Raw genomic sequence first — 21023 nt, 5'->3', positions numbered from 1 at the left:
TTGACCAAGTCGGCCTCCGGGAAGTCTTTTGTCCAATTAGCCACTGAAGAGGTCTCCAGTGAGGGAATGGCTTTTAGGAGGAGAGACTGATATATGTCTGAAATTTTATAGGAGCCTTTTGAGAGAAGAGAGTCCGATAGGGACGTTTTAAATCTTTTTTGATTGTCTCTGCAGACGTTTTTGAGGAAGCTTAAACATTGACCATAATGGAACACGTGTGACTGTGGAAGTTGGAATGTCTCCGCTAATGACTTGTAAGGAATGGGGCGGCCGGATTCTAAGTCACAGAGCGAGGAAAAGTTGGAGATGCCCTTTTGTTGCCAAGAATTGTATGGTTGACGTTCCAGACCTGGGGGAAAGCTCGGGTTTCCTTGTATTGGGAGATGTCTGGAGATGAATGGTGACAGTTTGAGAATTTTCCGGATCTCATTCCAAGCAATTGCTGTGTCCCGGAGTAGTAGGTAGTGTTGAAGGGGTGGAGGGATGGTTTTCCACTTGCAGTGTATGGGTTGACCATTTCGGTTTCGAGGTAAAAGTTGGAGTAGCGAGATGTTTGTGCTACCCAATCTAGACTTATCCTCAGGAGGCTAAATTATAGATCCTGACATTAGGGAGACTAATGCCCCCTTCGCGCCTGGGAAGATATAGTTTCGAGAGTGCAATTCGTGGTCGCTTGTTCCGCCATAAAAATTTGGATATTGCCTCATTTAGAATTTTTGTATCTTTATGTTTCAGGAGTAAAGGAATGGTTTGTAGTGGATAGAGTAGGCGGGCGAAGCTGACCATTTTCACTAGATGACATCTTCCCAGTAGCGAGAGAGGGAGATCCATCCAGTTTGTTAGTTCCTGAGAGATCTTTTTGAGTAGAGGTGGGTAATTGAGGTGATAAAGAGAGGAGGGTAGTTTTCCTATTCTTATACCTAAATAGGTGATGTGAGAATGTGCTACCGAGAATATGGAGTTCTGTGTCCAGGGAGGATTGGATACGGTGCCTAGAGGGAGGATTTCGCTTTTATTATAGTTTATGCGGAGGCCCGAGCATAATCTAAATTGGTCAAAGATTTGCTTAATCGTGACCATGTCAGAGGAGGGGTTTGCTGTGAATATAAGGACATCGTCAGCAAAGAGTGAGGTGCGGATTTCCTGTTTGCCGATAGGGATGCCATTTAGTGGGGCTACATGTGATAGGAACCTGGATAGTGGTTCTAACGCGATGTTAAAGAGGAGAGGTGATAGGGGGCAGCCTTGCCGAGTTCCTTTGTATAGGCGGAATTCTTCTGATAGGAGACCTGCCGCTACCAGTCTAGCGGCTGGGGCGGTATACATAGTGTTAATAAGATGGGTGAAGGAACCGGAGAATCCCATTTTGTTCATGACCAGAGAAAGCCATTCGAAGCTGACATTGTCGAAGGCTTTCTCCGCGTCCAAGGTGATAATAGCATATTTACCCTCTGAGTTGTATTTGGCGTGTTCCAGGGCCATCATTACTTTCCTGATGTTCATGGTGGCAGTTCTGCCTTTCACGAACCCTGATTGGGCAGGGTGTATCAGAGAGGGAATGATGTCCGCTAGCCTTGTGGCAATGATTTTGGAAAGGATTTTGACATCTAGGTTTAGCAGCGAGATTGGCCTATATGAGCCTGGTTCTTGGGGGTCTTTACCTTTTTTGGCTAGTAATTTGATAGTGGCTTGATTACCCGTGGGTAGGTATGTTCCTCCTGACCATATGTGTTGATAAACCTTAAGAAGTGTGGGTTCTAAGAGTAGTTGTAGTGACTTGTAGAATTCTCCCGTGAAACCGTCAGGGCCTGGAGCTTTGGAGGGGGCAAGGTTTTTAATTGTAGCGGAGATTTCAAGGGGGGATATTGGGGCATTTAGTGCTTCTAATTGTGCGGGAGTTACTTGAGCGAGGGTTACCTTTTCAAGAAAGGATTGTGCTTGTGTTGGGTTTATGGGATCTGGTCCGTATAGGGATGAGTAGTATTGCAGCATAGTTCTATTTATGTCTTTTTGGGTGGTATTTATGTTGCCTAGAGAGTCGCGGAGGGATGGGATGTGTGTCGGTCGATAGGGTCCCCTACATAAGTTGGCAAGGAGTTTACCTGCCTTGTTGCCGAATTTGTGGAGGGTGGCATCCATGTGTGCTTTTTTGGTTTTTTTCTAGAGTTTCAGCCCAGGTATCAAAAGATTGTTTTGCTGACTGCCATGCCTTCCTGTTGTCATTGGAGTTATTGATGTAGAGTGATCTTTGGGCTAGGTGTAATTGGGAGCTGGCTTGTTTGTATTTATTGAGTGCGTTTCTTTTAAAGGAAGCTGCATATGAGATTATGCGGCCTCTAAGGAATGCTTTGCCTGCTTCCCAGAATAAATTGGGGTTGTCGGAGTGTTCGTCATTGGTAGTAGTATATTCTGACCAGACGTTTTCCATGTACTGACGGAAGTCAGAGTTGTTATGGAGATATGAGGGGAAGCGCCAAATTTTAGGATTCGGGTGTAGGTCAGGGTTGTCAATCGTGGTCGAGATAGGTGCATGGTCAGATATGGCAATGTCGTGAATGACAGCGTCTGATATCAGTGGTAGAAGGTCGTCTGAGCAGAAGAGATAATCAATTCTGGTGAATACGTTGTGGGGGTTGGAGTAAAAGGTAAAATCTCTATCTGCTGGGTGTCGGAGTCGCCAGATGTCGTGTAGGTGGAGAGATTCTATCGTTGAGGCTAGTAGAGTTTGTGAGTTGGGATCAGAGGGGAGGTATATGCGTTTTGAGGTGGATCTGTCATCTATCGGGTGTATCGTGGAGTTAAAGTCTCCGCCAGCAATGTGCAGGAGGGTCGGGTCGCTGAGGAGCCATGTTGACAATTCACTATAAAATTGTTTTGTGGGGTTGTTGGGTGCATATATGTTTGATATTATCATTTCCTTTGTTCCTATTTTGATATGGGCTGAGATAAGGCGACCCTGTGCGTCTGCTTTGGTGGATAGTACCTCACATGGCAGGTTTTTGTGGATGAGAATCAGGACTCCTGCTTTGCGTCCATTAGAGTCTGAGCCTAATACTGTACCTACCCATAGTTTTTTCACTCGATGGAAGTCAGGGGTGGAAAGGTGGGTTTCTTGGAGTAGGGCAATATCTGTTTTAAGTCTTTTGAGGTGACGGAGGATTTTCATTCTCTTATTAGGTGATCGACGTCCCTTAACATTCCAGGAGACTAGTTTCATATGGGGGGGGTCACTGGGGGGGTATGTGAAGATATTGTATAGTTTTCGCCTATTGACAAGTGGTGGTGTGGTGTGGAAGTAGGCTGGGATGTAGAGGGGGTTTTTATGTTTGAACAATGTTTTGTTAGATCATTAAGGGAGTGTGTGACTTGAAATGGGGGTGCGTGGTGTAAGAAGGGATGTAAAAGAGAGGGGGTAAAAAAGAGAAACAATAAAACATATTCAAAGAACTTCACTTTTTTCCGCATGGAGTCGTCTGTGTGTTCCAGCTCCCATCGCAGGACTCAGAGGCTGTTATGTTTGAAAACCCTTGCTAAAAGGGTGAGTCGCCTTGGCAGCTTGAGTTGTGCCATAATTGGCATGGGGGGCTGGAAACACAGGTGAGCCAGGGGAGCGAGTCAAAACCTTAGTTATCACAAAAAAAGAACACATTTACCAGTTATTAAAATGTAAACTGTAAGTATAAAACATAAGAGAAAGAGAAAACGCATGGCCTACCAGTAGCTGTCATGCCTGATAAGGAGGAAAGAACAAATTTGAAAGAGAACCTTTTAACTTCGTCTCTAAAATGGGAATATCCCGTTAAGAGTCAGATCACCATAGTCGTAGGAGCGAGGCGGTAAGGGTTGGCAGTATGGGACAGTGCTTGTGGTCTTCAGTGTGGAGTGGAGCGGTGTTGGTCCGGTAGTGATGCTCTGAAGCGTTTTGGAGAGTCTTTGCGTGGGCTCCTTTGGTCTAGAGCACGGTTGATAGGGGCGGCTCTAGGAGATGGGTTGATGTTTGGGCCTGAGTGTAGCGAACGTAGGAAGGCCTCAGCTTCTTTTGGGTCTTGAAAGGAGAGTTGGTCGCCATTTGGGGCTTTGAGTCGGAGGGTAGCCGGGAATGCCAAAGTGAATTTGAGTTGTTGATGATGCAGTTCCGAGCATATCCGTTGAAAGGCTTTCCTCTTCTGAGACACTTCCATAGAGTAATCTGCGAAAATTAGTATTTTCATGTCGTCGATTTGAAGTGATCTGGATTGCCTGAATTTTTGCAGGATGTAGGCTTTATCCGAATAATTGAGATATTTTGCGATTATGGGACGGGGCGATTTACGTTCTGAGTTAAAAGATCCCATGCGATGTGCCCGTTCTACTGTGCAGGGGCCTGGCAGTCCTAGAGCTTCAGGGATGCGTCTGGCGCATAGGTCTGTGAGGGCTGAGGGTTGCAGCGATTCAGGGACGCCCACAAATCGCAGGTTGCTTCTTCTGGATCTATTTTCCAAATCGTCCAATTTTTCTAGGATATATTTGTTGGTTTTATTTAGGGCTTGTATTTGGGATTGGGAGTGGAACAGTTCTTCCTCTACATTAGTTATGCGATGTTCAGCTTCATTAAGTCTGGAGGCATGTTCCCCTAGTTGGGCTTGTAGTTGCTGCATGCCTGCGCTGACTGCTTTCTCCACCGAGGCTGTTATCATAGGGGAGAGGAGGGCTGCCACAGCCTGAGCTATCATCTCTATGTTGGATGTGCTAGGCGGATTTGTGTGTTGTGGATTTGTGTCAGCAGGTGAGGAGGGGGCCGCAGCGCCGCTTACCTCCATATCAGGCTCTGGCTCTGTGTGAGGCTCCGTGCAGGCCGAAGCCGGGGCCTCGATTTGCGGCTGTGGGGCCCGCGCCGCCGCGGCCGCGTACGATCGCGTGCCGGTTTTTTCAAGAAAACGGTCCATCCTGTGCCCTGGGGTGGCGTGGGGTAGGTGGCGGTGTTTTTTCCGGGTTTTCTGGTTTTATAAGCAGGTTTTGGAGTCGAGCTGCGGGAGCTGATGAGGAGAGCAGCTACTCCATGCGGCGCCGGAACCGGAAGAAACTAGGCAATCTTAATGTCATCGCTGATGCCTTATCTCAATTCCAGATGGCTCACTTCAGACAGCTGTTGCCCCATGCAGATCTGGTTGGGTACCATTGCCCGAGTCATCTTTGGGATCTGATTTAAATCCAGTAATTTGGGTTATTAAAAATATGATCGCTCCAAAAACATGGACTGATTATTCAGTTGCATGGGAAAGGTGGTTGAATTTCAATAAAGAGTTAGGCTCTCCTGGTTTACCCCCTTCTGAGAGTTCGATCTTAGCATTTCTTTGTTCATTAATTCAATTGGAATTTTCCTTTAATCACATTAATAAAATATTAGCAGGAGTATCTTTTTTCGTGAAACTGAATACTTTCCCAGCCTGTAACAATTTCTTTTCTGTTAAACAAGCTTTAAAAGGTTTAAGGAAGGTAAGATTGGCCCCAGATAGGCGCAGGGTGACTACTTTGGACATATTATCAAAGCTCTGTTTGGCCACTCCTTTTGTTTGCATCTCAGAGTACAAGGCTATATTATTTCATGCTGCATTTGTTTTGATGTTTTTTGCGGCTTTTCGTATATCTGAGATGTTACCAAATAACAAACACAGTTTGGAAGGTTTGTTTTTACCAGAAGTGTCTTTTTCGGATGATAAGGTCCTTGTTTTTGTCAGAAGATCAAAAATGGATAGATAAGGTAAAGGTCAATGGCTCAGTCTATTCGCTTATGGTGACTCCATCCTCTGTCCTTTATTGATTCTCAAAAAATACCTTTCAGTCAGACCGGTTTCAGGTCAGCATTTTTTTTGTTCACATGGATTCCTCTCCTATGATAAAATTTCAGTTTTCAGCAGTCTTACGATGTTGTTTTTCTCATTTAGGTCTTTCCCTTTTTAAATTTTCTACCCATTCTTTCAGAATTGGAGCCGCTACAGAAGCTGCTAGATTGGGTTTGAGTAATGAGGTCATTATGAGATTAGGTAGATGGGAGTCTAATAGATTTAACATTTACATCTGACCTAACTTATCTCTTTGATTTCTAGGTGCCAGATCTTGTATATGGATATTTGGCCATGCATACATTTACTGGGCTCATAAAAGGGCTTCACAGCGTTGTTATGGTTCCAACCTATCTTTACCTTCTGATAAGTTTCATATTCTTTGGAAAGGCATTCATAGTCTACAATGGACTAATCTTTTCCTTCATATTTCTGAATTGTTTCATTCTTGGCCTTATCCATCTATGTTAATTTTACACATTGGAGGTAACAATGTTGGTCGATTAAAAACTTTAGATTTAATGTTCTTAATGAAGCAAGATTTGCATCGTTTAAAATTAATGTTTCCGAATACGTGTATTGTTTTCTCTGAAATGGTCTCTCGCTTACATTGGTTATATTCAAAAGACAGCAGACCATTAGAAAAGATAAAACGGAGAATTAATCATTCAATTGAAAAATGTTTACCGTCAATTGGGGGTTCTCTTTCCATCACGTCGATCTGGAACGAGGTTTTCCCAGTCTTTACAGATAAGATGGCGTACATCTTTCAGATGTTGGTCTTGACATTTTTAACTTAGGTCTTCAAAATTGCATTGAACAGGCCGCGGTGCTGGGGTAGCCTGGTTTTTTGTTTGCAAAAACCCGGCTGGTGGGGACTTGGTTTTATGAACTGATTTATTTACAGCTCGAGTCCTATGACTGAGAGAGTTAGAATTGGTTTAAAGTTTGAAAGAATATTTATTTAATTGATTATTTGAATAAAGTTTTTTGTTTTAATACCAATACCAATAAAGGTGCTGCGGCCATTTTAAACACCAATCTGTTGTAGTGTGCTTATTTATTATTATATAGTGCGACCTACAATTCCATGAATAGTGGGCACAATAAAGCGCCCGCATCATGGAATTGTGGTCGCCAAAAAAATAAAATTTATAAAGTTTTTATTAAAAAACAAAAAAAAGGGCTGGTCACGAGGCAAGGAGTGGGAAAAACGCTTTTTCCTCAGAATAAGAGGCTATATAAGCCTCTGCGTGACAGACCCACTCACACTTGCCCTGAGGCGGCTTAAGCTTGAGCACCCCTTCCCTTCCACCCTTGTCGCTGGCACCATTATGTGGTTATGTCACCCTTGAATCAAGGGGGGACTTGGTTTTATGAACTGATTTATTTACAGCTCGAGTCCTACGACTGAGGGAGTTAGAATTGGTTTGGTTTTAAGTTTGAAAGAATATTTATTTATATTTCATTGAATATTTGAATAAAGTTATTAGTTTTAATTCTAATACCAATAAAGGTGCCGCGGCCATTTTAAACACCAATCTGTTATAGTGTGCTTATTTATTATTATATAGTGCAACCTACAATTCCATGTAAAAATTAGAATTTTAGAGGGAATAAATGTAACCACTGTATTTCATATGCTCTGCATCTCCATCTAGTAGCCATACTGTGGTATTTTACCCATTCCCATAATAAATAAATATCCACTTGCAAATTTGCTGCACGAATGACTACTCAAAATCTTTATTTACAGCTCTTTATGTTAAAAAACACATAGAGGGAGATTTACTAAAACTGGTGCACACAGAATCTAGTAAAACTATGCATAGTTATCAATATGTTTCTAATTTTTATTGTTAAAGCCTAATTGAACAAGTTAGAAGCTAATTGGTTACTATGCGCATCTGCACCAGATTCTGTGTGCTCCAGTTTTTGTAAAATTCCTCTATAACAAACTGTAAGCAGTGTTTTTTTTTCACACAAAGATTGTATTAAGTAAAGGAAGGGTAAGTGGTACATGCTTAAATCAACCATAAAAAACATTTACATTTTAGTAAGCAACAAATGTCATAACTTTTCAGTCTTACTTACTTTGTTGGCCTGTAGTCTGGTATAGCTCGATCCAGTGATATTTTCTCACTGAGGTAAGAATTATAGCCATATTTTTCATGTGGTCCTTTGGCTTTCTCTTCTTCTTCGGGGGTGAGTGTAGCTGGGAGTCCACCTTTTCCTCTGCCACCATAACCTTCAATAAGCCCAAGTGACTTTGACAAACCTTACAATAAGAAAGAATACAGTGTTACTCTAAATAGTCTATGTGTTAGATAGAACCTTGTTTAATCATTTCAGTATGTATGTTTGTATGTGTGTATATGTGTGCAGAGCATTCCACTCATCATATGACACACTGCAGAGTATTCCACCCATCTATTGATACACTGCAGAGTATACCACCCATTCCATACCACACTGCAGAGCATAACACCCATCCCATGATACACTGCAGAGCATTTCATCCATCCCATGTTACTGCAGAGCATTACAACTATCCCATGATGCACTGCAGAGCATTTCACCCATCCCATGATACTGCAGAGTATCTCACCCAGTGTCGGAACTACCAGGGTCATAAAGGTTGCACTTGTGACTGGACCCTGGTGTTCCGCCACCGCAAAACACGTGAAAAGGTCCCACTGTGGGGTCGTAATAAAGTGCCCCATGATGGGAGTAAAGGGGCTCGGGCCTACTCTAAATACCTAACCTTGTGAAGTGAAAAAAAGTGATTTCTAAGGATGTCTAAGTGGATGATTGCAGTAAACAGCTTCACCTTATTCGCTATTTAAGTGAACAAACACTTTTTTAATATATATTCCTTCAGTAATCAAAGCCATCATCTCATAAAACCTAGCAACGATTCTGTAGACCTTGGGGCATTATACCATAATTTTGATTGAAGGAACAAGGCATTTGCCTCTGATTGGGTGCAAATTGAAAACGTTTAATCTTGTTTTGATCTTTAGTATTTAGATTTTTCATGCACTCAAGGTATATGTAAGGCAGTGTTAATTTTGTCGACTAAAACATTTTAGTCGACTAAATGAATATTATTTTAGTCGACTAAAACTAAAACAACTGAGATGACTAAAATACGACTAAAACTAAAATGGCATTTTAGTCAAAAGACTAAAATGGGACTAAAACTAAAATGCCATTTTAGTCAAAAGACTTAGACTAAAACTAAATTGAAATTTGACTTCAAAATTAACACTGGTCTGTAGTGCATGTTCATACCTCAATACCATAATAAATAACATATTAGATTTTTCACTCCAGCAGTATATAATGCGTTTGGAAATTGTAGAGAAATGTTAACTAATGCACTACAATTTAATTACATTATACATTATATTTTAGACAACTAAAATGAGTTTTAGTTGACTAAAATGTAATGGAGAATTTAGTTGACTAAAACTTAGGACATTTTAGTCGACTAAAATGTACTGGAGATTTAGTCGACTAAATACAACTAAAACAATTGCAGAAGACTAAAATGGGACTAAAACTAAAATGCCATTTTAGTCCTAAGGCTAAGACTAAAACTAAATGGAAATTTGCTGCCAAAATTAACACTGATGTAAGGTCAATTCTAAAGTTTTATTTTTATCTATACATTTTAAGTAAATACTGTAAAACATAAAACAAAGGACTTTAATGCGTATATTGCATTGCGCGTCTGTCCCAAGTAAAATGATTTCATACAAATGCAGGTTTGTGGTTATCAACATTTATAATGGAACCTGAATAATAATGGCATTGTCATAACTATCTAACTATATTTGGGGTATTACTGTAATAAATAAATAAACATTTTATATGAAGTTACTTTTGATATGAGCTGTACCAGGAACTCATAGCTGATTTTAATAGCGTTTTCTAATTTGTTGCTTACTCTATTTCTATCTATGCCAGTCTTTGTGCCTCACACATAACATGACAAGCTGATAAAATATAAAATACATATTTTCTGTAAAACAAAGAAAGTAAGGAATGTGGTTAATAGCAATTAACTTTCTACTATTGCTAATGGCATGTATTCCAGAATGATCTGAAAATAATGTAAACCAGATGTTTTAGCTAGAAGCTATGTGCCTTGGTGCAGCCATGTAGAAAAATTGTAGAGACTTGATTATCCCTTTAGCCAAATATTTTCTGCATCTACTAAGTAATAATCGAGTAAGTAATAATTTAGACAGTTGTAGTATGGAAGTAGTAGCATACGATTTAAACAATTCTCAAAAGAAAATATATCACAACTCCTAATGTGAAGGATTGAGGGGTAGTTACTCCATAATGAAAGATTTAGCGTAACGTACATTAATAATCTCTTTATAACTGCATTCCTAGTTTTTTTTGCTTTTCTTAAAAAAAGTGTATTAGAACTGAAAAAAATAAAATATTTATCTTGTTTAATGAATCCTTGATTTATGGAGTTTTATTCTGCTGCCAATATCTTTGGACTGTGAGCTTGGTCATATAGACCAGTGGGGAAACAATTTCCTATAAAACTATAAGTATAGTTTCAAATCCTAGCTTTACCAAAACATTTCTGATTTGTGCAGTCATTTTCTTGGAATCACCTATTACTGCTTTCTATTTCATAGTCTTTTGTAAGAAATACTGCCTAAATAGACTTTTTTCAGCAGAAAAAAAACTGCTGTTTTTAGAGGTGCCTGGGCATATCTGTAGAAACCTCCAAAACCCTATATTAATAGCCATTTTGACGCTCTAACACTTCCTAATAGTGGTAAAGCTTAACTGCGCATTTCTGCATCCTGCACATTTTTACCTGTCATTGGTCCAATAGGAATGTATTGGCAGTTGAAGGTAGCTGCCCCAACAGTATTCGGGTGTTTCAGTGTCTCGCCTGGTGGAATAGTCTTAGTTTTCTCTGGGGAGTCTCTTTAATAATAAAACACAGAATGTAAAATGTGTGAGGGCAGCAATGCAGCACATCAGGTATTCTTGCTGCTTATACCCATATGGTCTTGTATCAGCATGGCAAGGAGGCCCATAGACTTGTGACCCTCCAGCCATGGAGGAATAGGGGATCATTAGATAAAAACAGGCAGACTGGTTTATAAACAATGGCAGAGTGGATGGTTACTAATTACTTGAGCGGATGAGGTTTTCTGCCTGCGGAATGGATTTTAACAGATGTTTTTCCTCTTTAAAAACAATATTACTATAATGCCTGATTGTATATCTTGCATACTTTGCTAGAGTTTAACATCTCTAAGCACAAAGGCAAATAATGATTTAACTAAACTGGCAAAATCTGCTCAGCCACATAGGCAGTGTTTTTCTTTTAAAGGGGGGGGGATTTCTAAACTTTGTAAAAAAAAGTGATAAACAATAAACATGCACAAAACAGATGCATGCATGATGCTTGTCACTTCTAGAGTATAGAGGAATTTACTGTATGTCACTGTCAATTCCAAATGCATTTACTGTAAGTAAGCTTGCCAAACCTTCCTGGAAAATTATTAGTTTTTAGACTTAAAATGAAGAGGAAACATATTGCATCAATCCAAAACAATTTTTCATTGATCCTTTCTTGAGATCAATGCTGTAATAAAACACACTGAAAGAAGCGTCATTATTTATTACAAAAAAACGACATATGGGCTAAAGGTAAATTATATCGATTTTACTATTGTGTTAAAATTGTGAAAACCTTACTGCACCTTTTCACCTCCTAGTTTTATAGGTAGAATTTCTCCTAAATTTGAAAGATGATTTTTACTATTCTAACTTTAATAATAACTTTGCCATAGTGTTGAGCCGGGCTGGGCCAATCCACAACAAGGAGAGTGGTAGACTGGTATAACTTTGGAGCCTCTCCTGCTTTCTTTTCTACCAAGGCTGACAACCAACCCCTACAGATTACCTTGAGAGTGGACAGTAGAGTCCTCCTCTGTATTGTTGTTGTTATTGACAGCAGCCCTGATCCGCAGTGTGAAACAGGGCTGCCTATCAAACTGACAGCTGAGCCCAGAAATGATCCTAAAAGCCTTGTACACAAACTTCTCTTGCATAAAAATGGCACACAATTGTCGGCCAACAAACACGAATGTAGTGACGTACTACATGGTTTTTCAGCTCTTTGGCTCCTTCTGCTAATTTCGTGTTAGTAGAAGTTGATTCGTGCTTTTCATTTCACGCTTTTCATTTTGCGCTTTTCATTTCGTGCTTTTCATTTCGCACTTTTCAGTTAATATCTGACCGGCGGTTTGTTAACAAGCCATGTTGCGGAATCGGCGGAGATAACGTGTTATTTATTATTGGCCTTGGAGTTATTGCTTTGACCCAAGTCCAGTCCAGGAACAAGAGGAGGAGGATTTCTTGGACCAAAAATTGGTTGCTTTATTAATCGTGACCAATTATGTCATATGCCTTTGCTGTGGGAGCTGCAGGAGAATAATCCAGATGATTTTTGGAATTATCCTCGGATGATGGACCCCTGCTTTCACCAACTCTTGGTATTGTTGACCCCCTATATTAAGAAGCAGGACACATGCATGAGGCTTTTATTTTATTTTTTGGTTGAATGATGATTTGATTTAGTATATTCTCTATATTTTTGGATGCATAGAATGCACTTTTTGGTTAAGTTCTATTGGCAGATAGCATGTTTAATTTTATTTGTTTTCTTTTTTAATGCAAAATAAAAAAAATGGGGAGAATAATACTTGGCTATGTGTTTTACTTCAAATGACAGTTTGGGAGTAGGCAGTTCCATTTAAAAAAAATACAATGTAAAATTAACAAGGGACACCAACATAGTTGTATCTTTGATTTTAAAAACTACAGGATAATGGTGCTGTGGTAACTTGCACCAAAAAAAAAAAATTAAAAAAATAACAAGCATAATAATATTATTCTTGATATCACTAGTAAAAAAAAGCCTTTGAAAATGTGTTTGCAACAACTCCATCAGTTTCACCAGCAAAGCTGCTTCATTATTATCCCATTAAAGAAAAAGAGAATGTGCGCTGCATTTCAAGATTTCATAATTTGCCACGTCACAAATGTTAATTCTCCATTATGAACGCTAGTTTACAAGACCGACTGCTTCTGGCTCGTTCTTGCTTCCGAGCATTCATGTTTGTACTTTGGACTTTTGTCCAACGGACTTGTGTATACACGCTCAGAAAATCTGACAACAGACCTTTGTCCGTGGAAAATGTTAAGGCCTGCCATCTAACATTTGTCCGCGAAAATCCGACAACAATTGTCCGATGGAACATACAGATGGTCGGATTTTCCGCCAACAGCCTGTCAGTGGGAACCAGCACTCAAGCACTCAAGCAGATAGTTAAGGCTTACATCAAAAACCAATAATAAGTGTAGTGCAACTATAACAATGAATAAAGTCCATTTAAACACAGTCCATAAACTGTGATCTAATCACGTCACCACAGTGCAAATTATGATAATAAGATCTTCAAAATGTGTCATGCACACCTCCACCCAGTAGGTAAATAACCTGCTGACTCACTCTCACAGAATCAATGTGACCATACATCATAACGGTAACCATACAAACAGACCCATAGTGCTCTCCATTTAAACAATTTATTAGCCCAAAAAGATGAAAAGTACAAGAATAAAAAAACAGCAAGGCTTGTATTATTAGGCATTCTCAGCTCACCACACCAAAATCAAAGATGGCCGCATGATGACGTCACAGGATCAGCTCCTCCCCCTATATGTACAATGTCATGTGATTGGACTTTATCAGTAGAGGGAGTGTTGTGGAATCACCTTCACAGTGTTTGAGCAAGCAACTAATATAATTTATTGTTTGGCCTATGATTTTGATGACTGCGCTGATTGCACTTATATTAATTTTCAATTTGGGTTGAGGCCTACAGAATACACCAAGCTGAGCATTTGCACTGTATATCTGAGGCCTGAAAGCAGTTCTTATTAGTGCTTAGAGTACATGAAAAGTAGTATTATTTCATTGTCACACAATGCCAGTTTCAGCAAATCCATAGATGTAAAAAAAAAAAAAAACATTTAAACCCTTACCAACCATTTAATTCCATATATTTGTTTTTATTAACTCCTTTCTACCCTTTTATCCTTGACTAGTGCATCTTTTTTGCACTGATCGCTGTATTAGTGGCACTGGTTCCGATGAAGTGTCAAAAGTGTCAATTGTCCTCCGCAATATTTTAGTCCCACTATAAGTCTTTGATCACAGCCATTACTAGTATAAAAAAGATCAATAAATAAAAATTCCAGTATATATCCCATAGTTTGTAGACACTATAACTTTTGCAATCAATATATGCTTATTGGGATTTTCTTTACCAAAAATATGTAGTAGAATACATATTGGCCTAAATTTATAATGAAATTCTTTTTTTTTTTTTGGATATGTTTTATAGCAGAAAGTAAAAAATATTGTTTTTTTTTTCCTTCAAAATTATCTGTCTTTTTTTGTTTATAGCGCAAAAAAATAAAAGTGCAGTGGTGTATAAATACCACCAAAAGAAAGCTCTATTTGTGCGAAAAAATGACATACATTTTATTTGGATACAGCATTGCGTGCAATTGTCAGTTAAAGTAACGCAGTGCTATATCGCAAAAAATGGCCTGGTCATGAAGGGGGGTAAATCTTCTGGAGGTCAAGTGATTAATGCAACCCGATCATGCATTCCTGCTCAGTGAAGTATGCATTTCAATAGCCTTATTCTGAAATGTCAATGTGACGTACTGTCTTTATCTACTGAAAATGTAACTAAAGAATGTGTAAAAAAAAAAAAAAATGTGAATGAGCAAACATATGGTGGAAAATCCTAAAATGCTAATGTTGGGATATTATAAATATCTAAAAAAGTTCCTGAGGTGCATATTTAAAAGGTTTATTTGTTTTACTTGAAATGCCATAATTTTTCAACTGTATTACACAAGCGAATATTAGAAAACATACTGTTTGATAAATGTACCTTGGTGGCTTTTAAGAAAAATACACCTCTAAATGGGTTTTAAAAAAGGTTTTTTTTTTTTTACATATTCTGGTAATTTATGTAATGGAAAAATAAATATATAAAATAAATATACTAGCCCTGAATTCATTTAATACAACTCATTCGCTATAGTCCATTCTGTTTCAGAATACAAGCAAAGCACTAAGAAAAAATTATTAACAAATCATTTCACCTTGTAATTCCAATGGCGAGCTTGGGTAAGTACCTTGGGACATTCCACAAAGTTAATGAAAAACATAACATCAATATCCTTCTGTAAATAGGGAAATAACAAAAACAGGGTATAGCACTGTGTATGACCTCTCTTCTAAGTGTAGATTTAAAGCTAATAGGAAGAAATTAGGCACAGAGGAGCATCAATATTTGTGTGCCATGAATGCAAACTCATGTGAATACGTTAAAATGTATACTGCAGCAGCTCAAGCTGGTATACTGTATGTGCAAGGAAATTCACAATGACTACAAACATCGTACTATTTACAGTAATGCGACTATTTAATGAGCACTGTAGTGGACCTGTGCTGTATAACATCTATTGAAAGGTATGGATTTCATATGACAGTGGCCGGTCACTGCTGCCTGCTTTCTATGTGCAAGGTATCTCACCGCCTCCTCTGCAGTTCTCTAGAGGCTCTGCTTATGTCATCATAGCCTGATACAATATTGATTGGCGTTATTTTCAGTTTAAACATTGTGAGTGTGTATTTTACAAGTTTTTTTAATAAAGAATATGAAACGGAATCACACTATGAGGCTTGCTCGTGTCCTCTATGTTTTAACCAACAGCGGTACCGGGAACATGTTTGCTGATCTGCGCTGAGTTTGGAGTATTAAGCAAGTTTTGCCAATCAGAAATGAGAGGCAATAATTAGCGGTGAGTAAGGTGGCATGCGGGGAGTGAGGCACATTACTTCACTGGTGGTGATTTGAAGTTTACTGCAAACGTTCATGGAGTGTTAATTATCTGTTTATTGACTGTTAATTGACTGTTTTTATCTTTTATATGGTAAGTGACTAAAAAAATAAATATGAATAGTGAGCGCTATGTACACTGTTACACAGCTGCTAGCAATAAAGGTGGTATACCAAAACCCACCAAAATAAGCATAAAATATATTCAGCGCTATATATATATGCAAAAAATAATAATAAATAGTCCACAGATAAAAGTATTAACAGTCCCTCTGTATCCTTTGTTAAACAGAAAATATCCTCCTGTGGTTCCAATTGACACACATGAACAGTAAGAATGTTCTTCCAGTGATTAAGATCAGAGTCTTACCAGAAATATTGGCTGCTCAATAAAGTGCAGCGAACACGCATAAACAGCATCACCCTCAGGGGACAGATGTTTCTTCTTAGTAATCCTCGATATTTAGGACTCTAATCATAAATCCAAAAAAGAAACTAATATAGTGTAATACTGCTTAATATAAGCGATAATCGCACCCATGTGAGTATAGTGACAATACGTGCAGATAAGTGTGCAGCCGTTGGTCACCAGCCTTCTCCCCCCCAGCAATGCGCACTCACCACCAACTGGATTTTTAAACAGCGTTATGGGTGAAGGAATCACTGGTAACAGGCATCAAACTGCAAATTCCTTCCCAGGCTCTCTCCTTTCTCTGAGTAGTGCAGAAATGAGTGCAGCAAACACATTCACACAGCATCACCCTCAGCGGACCGGTGTTTCTTCACAGTAATCCTCAATCATAGAACTCCAAAAATAAATCCAAAAAAGAAACTAATATGGTGCAATATTGCTTAATATAAGCATAGTGACAATATGTGCAGATAATCATCACCCTTCACCCCCTCTATGGTAGACCTGTTGTCTTGAGTTACCCTGAGTTTGTGACTTCTTTTAAAAGGATATTTGATGTTCTTGCACACTCCGCTTCTGCTGCCAAGTGCCTCATGTCCATTAAACAGAGTACAAGAACTGTTGCTGATTCGGCCATTGAATTCCGTACTCTGGCAGCAGAGGTTGCTTGGAACAATGAGGCCCTCATGGCTGCTTTTACTCATGGTCTCTTGGATACCATCAAGAATGAGATAGCAGCACAAGATATACCCACTGAGCTGGAGAGGTTGATCACATTTGCCATCCTCATTGACTCCAGACTCAGAGAAAGACTCCCTTGCAGAAGCCTCCTGTACATTTGTCTCCGAACTCTGCAGTCCCACCCTTGCCTCCCTCACCTCTCATGCCTCCTGTTACCGAGTCAGTCTGTGAAGATAAACTCATGCACTTGGGCTTAATGCGTCTCTCTGAGGATGAGAGAACCCTTAGGAGGAGGGAGAGATTGTGCCTTTATTGTGGCCAGGCATGTCACTTTTTGAAGTCTTGTCCTACCCGTCCAGGGAACACCCGAACCTTGAGGTCCTGTCACGGACAGACCTTAGGTGGCATTGTTTCATCCCCAGTTAGCCAGAAGGATAAGCCCCTGGTTTCGGTTACCCTTTCTTGGGCTGATTCGTCCGTCGAGATACAGGCTCTAATTGACTCTGGGGCTGCAGGCCTGTTCAATGATGCTGCCTTTGTATTGAAGCACTCTATTCCACTGCAGCTGCGTGACACTCTACTTGCCATTGAGGCTCTTGATGGAAGACCTCTACAGCCTGCCCATGTTACTCATGAGACTGTTCCGTTGCCCATGGCCGTAGGGGCTCTTCACCATGAGATAATCCAATTCCGAGTTATTTCCTCAAATAAGTTTCTGCTGGTTATTGATCATCCTTGGTTACAGAGGCATAAACCCTCTTTTGATTGGCTCTGTGCTGAGGTTCTCTCCTGGTTGCCACAATGCAGTAAGACATGCTTTCTGAAGGTAGCCAAGGTCCTGTGCACCTCTTCACTTTCCTCCCTGCCAGAGGAGTACCGCGATTTTAGCGATGTCTTTGACAAAGGTCAAGCCAGTTGCCTCCAAATTGGCTGTATAATTGCGCAATTGACCTTCGACCTGGTGCTATACTCCCTCGTGGCCGGGTTTACCCTTTGTTGGTCTTGGAGGATAAGGCCATGGAGGAGTATACTGCAGACGCACTTTCTCGAGGTTTCTTCCGCAAATCCTCATCTCCTGCTGGTGCTGGTTTCTTCTTTGTGAAGAAGAAGAGTGGTGAACTGAGATCTTGTATCCAATTCCGTTGATTATGAAGTTATTTGACTGCCTCAAGGGAGCAACGGTTTTCACGAAGCTTGATTTGAGAGGGGCATAGAATCTCGTGAGGATTAAAGTGGGTGATGAGTGGAAAACTGTGTTTAATATAAGAACAGACCATTATGAGTACCTCGTAATGCCTTTTGCCCTTTATAACGCCCCGACAGCTTTCCAGGAATTTATTAACGATGTCCTCTGAGATTTGTTGCAGTTATGTGTGGTGGTTTATCTCAATAATATCCTCATATTTCCAAGTCCCTGGAGAGCCACCACACAGATGTCTGTCGTGTGCTTCAGAAACTAAGAGAGAACAATCCCTATTGTAAATCGGAGAAGTGCGAATTCCATTGTGAAAAGGTTAAATTTCTGGGTTATGTAATTTCCACTGCTGGTTTTTTGATGGACCCAGAGAAACTTTCAGCAGTTCTACAGTTGCCCTGACCCGTGGGTTTACGTCCTCTGCCGCGTTTTCTTGGCTTTGCCAACTATTATCGGAAGCTTATTTGTAACTTGTCGTCTCTGGTCAAGCCCCTGACTGAATATGACCATAAAGGACGGTAACCTACAGAGTTGGTCTCCGGAGTCCATTAAGGCCTTTGAGAGTCTCAAGGCTGCCTTTGTTTCTGCTCCTGTGTTGGCACATCCTGATCCTACGTTACCTTTTATCCTTGAGGTTGATGCTTCTGAGACTGGAGTTGGTGCCCTTCTGTCTCAACGTCCTGCCTCTGAGAGCACTATGCATCCTTGTGACTACTTTTCCAAGAAATCATCACCTGCGGAGTGCAATTACGAGATTGGTGACAGAGAGCCGCTAGCAATCATTTTAGCCTTGAAAGAATGGAGACATCTCCTCAAAAGTACCACTGTGCTGGTTCTCATTCTTACTGACCATAAGAATCTCACATTCTTGTCTGAGGCTAAACGCCTCTCTCCCAGAAGGGTGCCATGGGCTCTTTTCTTGTCTAGTTTCAATTACATTGTCTCATTCTTACCCGGTACTAATAATGTAAGGGCTGACGCTTTGTCACAACAATTTTCCTCCGCTTCCAAGTTGGAGTCGGTTCCAGTTCCTGTGATTCCTCCTGATTGTATTCTAGCTATGGTTCGCACCAGTCTCACTTCTCCTTTGGGTGACAAAATTCTTGCTGCTCAGGTCCATGCTCCTCCTGAGAAACCTTGTGACCGCTGCTTTGTCCCAGAGAGTCTCCGTATTGCCGTGCTCCAGACTTACCATTCTCCCAAGGCTGCTGGCCACCCTGGGAAGAATCAACTCTTTTGGGCCATTTCCCAACAATTCTAGTGGCCTAGTCTACGTGCTGATGTAACCACCTTCATTGCTGCCTGTTCCATGTGTGCTCAGCGTAAGACTCCATGACACCTTCCAGTGGGCCTCCTACAACCCATACCCAATGGAGAGAGGCCCTGGACCCACCTGTCTATGGATTTCATTGTGGAGTTACCCAACTCCCAGGGCAACACAGTTATCCTTATGGTGGTTGACCGGTTCTCAAAAATGTCCCATTGTGTTCAACTTAAGAAGTTGCCCACTTCTAAGGAACTGGCTTCCATTATTGCTCAAGAGATCTTTCACTTACATGGGCTACCCAAGGTGATTGTCTCAGACGGGGTAGTCAGTTGTGTCCCGGGTCTGACGAGCCTTTTGTGCACAGTTGGGAATTCAGCTTGCTTTCTCCTCTGCATATCCCCCGCAGTCCATTGGGGCTGCAAAATGAGCCAATCAGTCCTTGCAGCAATTCCTATGTTGCTATATTTCTAACCATCATAACAACTGGTCAGACCTCTTACCATGGGCGGAGTTTGCTCACAATAGTGCCTTGAATTCTGCTTCCCGATTCTCCCCATTTATGGCGAACTATGGTTTCCAACCTTCCATGTTGCCTGACTCATTTGTTCCGCAGAGTATTCCTGCATTAGAGAAGCATCTCAGTGGTCTTTGTTCTACTCAGGCACAAGTCCAGGAGGCTTTATGACATGCTATTGATAGGTACAGACTCCATGCTGACCGCAGACGCCTGCCTGCACCTTCCTACCAGGTTGGGGACAGGGTCTGGCTGTCATCTTGCAACCTCCGACTTCATGTTCCCTCTCTGAAGTTCGCACCTCAGTTTATTGGGCCTTTCCGTATCCTTTGCAGGAATAACCCAGTGGCTTACGCATTAGACCTTCCTTCTGATATGCGTATTTCAAATGTATTTCATGTCTCCTTATTAAAACCTTTGGTCTGCAACCGCTTTACCACCTCGGTGCCTCGTCCTCACCCTGTACAGGTTGAAAACCATGAGGAGTATGAAGCACAGTCCATTGTTGACTCCCATAGGTTCTGTTGGCGCATACAGTACCTGTTGCATTGGAAAGGATACGGTGCGAAGGAACGCTCTTGGGTCTCATCCTCAGATGTGCATGCCCCTGTCCTCCTCCGTGATTTCAACAGACGTTTTCCCCTCAAGCCTAGTGATCCTCCGAGGGGTCATTGAGGAGGGGGTACTGTCAGGGCTGGGCTCAGCCCTTCCTTCTCAAAGCTGGCCGTTCAACCTTCGGCTAATTTCCAGCTCCTATCTCTCCACGGTGACTCACCTGTTAATATTCTGCTCGTCAGTCCTGCCTACTTAAAATTTCCAGTCCAGATGATCTCTGCCTTTGCCTTGTTCACATCTCTAGAGACGCTCTCCTGTGTTCCTGTTAAAGACTTGCTTGGCTGACATTCCTTCTGGCTCCAGATCCTGCTTGCTGTTCTACTACGCTCATCTCTGGCTCCCTGACGTTTTTGCTTGTCTGACTATCTGTTCTGGTTCCTGAACTCTGGCTATGTTTTGACTAAGTTTACTCTGTTTACCTTTTTTATTATTATTAAACAAGTGTGATTTTACTGTACTTCTGTCTCAGTCTGATTCATGGTTTCTAACAGTGCACCAGTTTCAGTGCACCAACAAATGTGAGTTTTATACTTTTAATGAGTT

The 21023-nt window shown here is 40.8% G+C and overlaps 1 protein-coding gene across 1 annotated transcript in view; it reads right to left on the bottom strand.

Moving 5' to 3' along the window:
• Positions 1-21023, bottom strand: part of GALNT17 (polypeptide N-acetylgalactosaminyltransferase 17) — an 815309-nt gene that overhangs the window by 606585 nt on the left and 187701 nt on the right. The window contains exon 2 of the mRNA XM_073615091.1: positions 7917-8100. Within this exon, the coding sequence (XP_073471192.1) occupies positions 7917-8100 (184 nt within the window). The remainder of the gene's footprint in view (positions 1-7916; positions 8101-21023) is intronic.

Source organism: Aquarana catesbeiana, linkage group LG02 (assembly GCF_042186555.1).
Source record: "Aquarana catesbeiana isolate 2022-GZ linkage group LG02, ASM4218655v1, whole genome shotgun sequence".
NCBI classification, from domain to species: Eukaryota; Metazoa; Chordata; class Amphibia; order Anura; family Ranidae; genus Aquarana; species Aquarana catesbeiana.
Note: the sequence above shows the minus strand (reverse complement) of the source record. Positions and strands in the feature narration are given on the sequence as shown.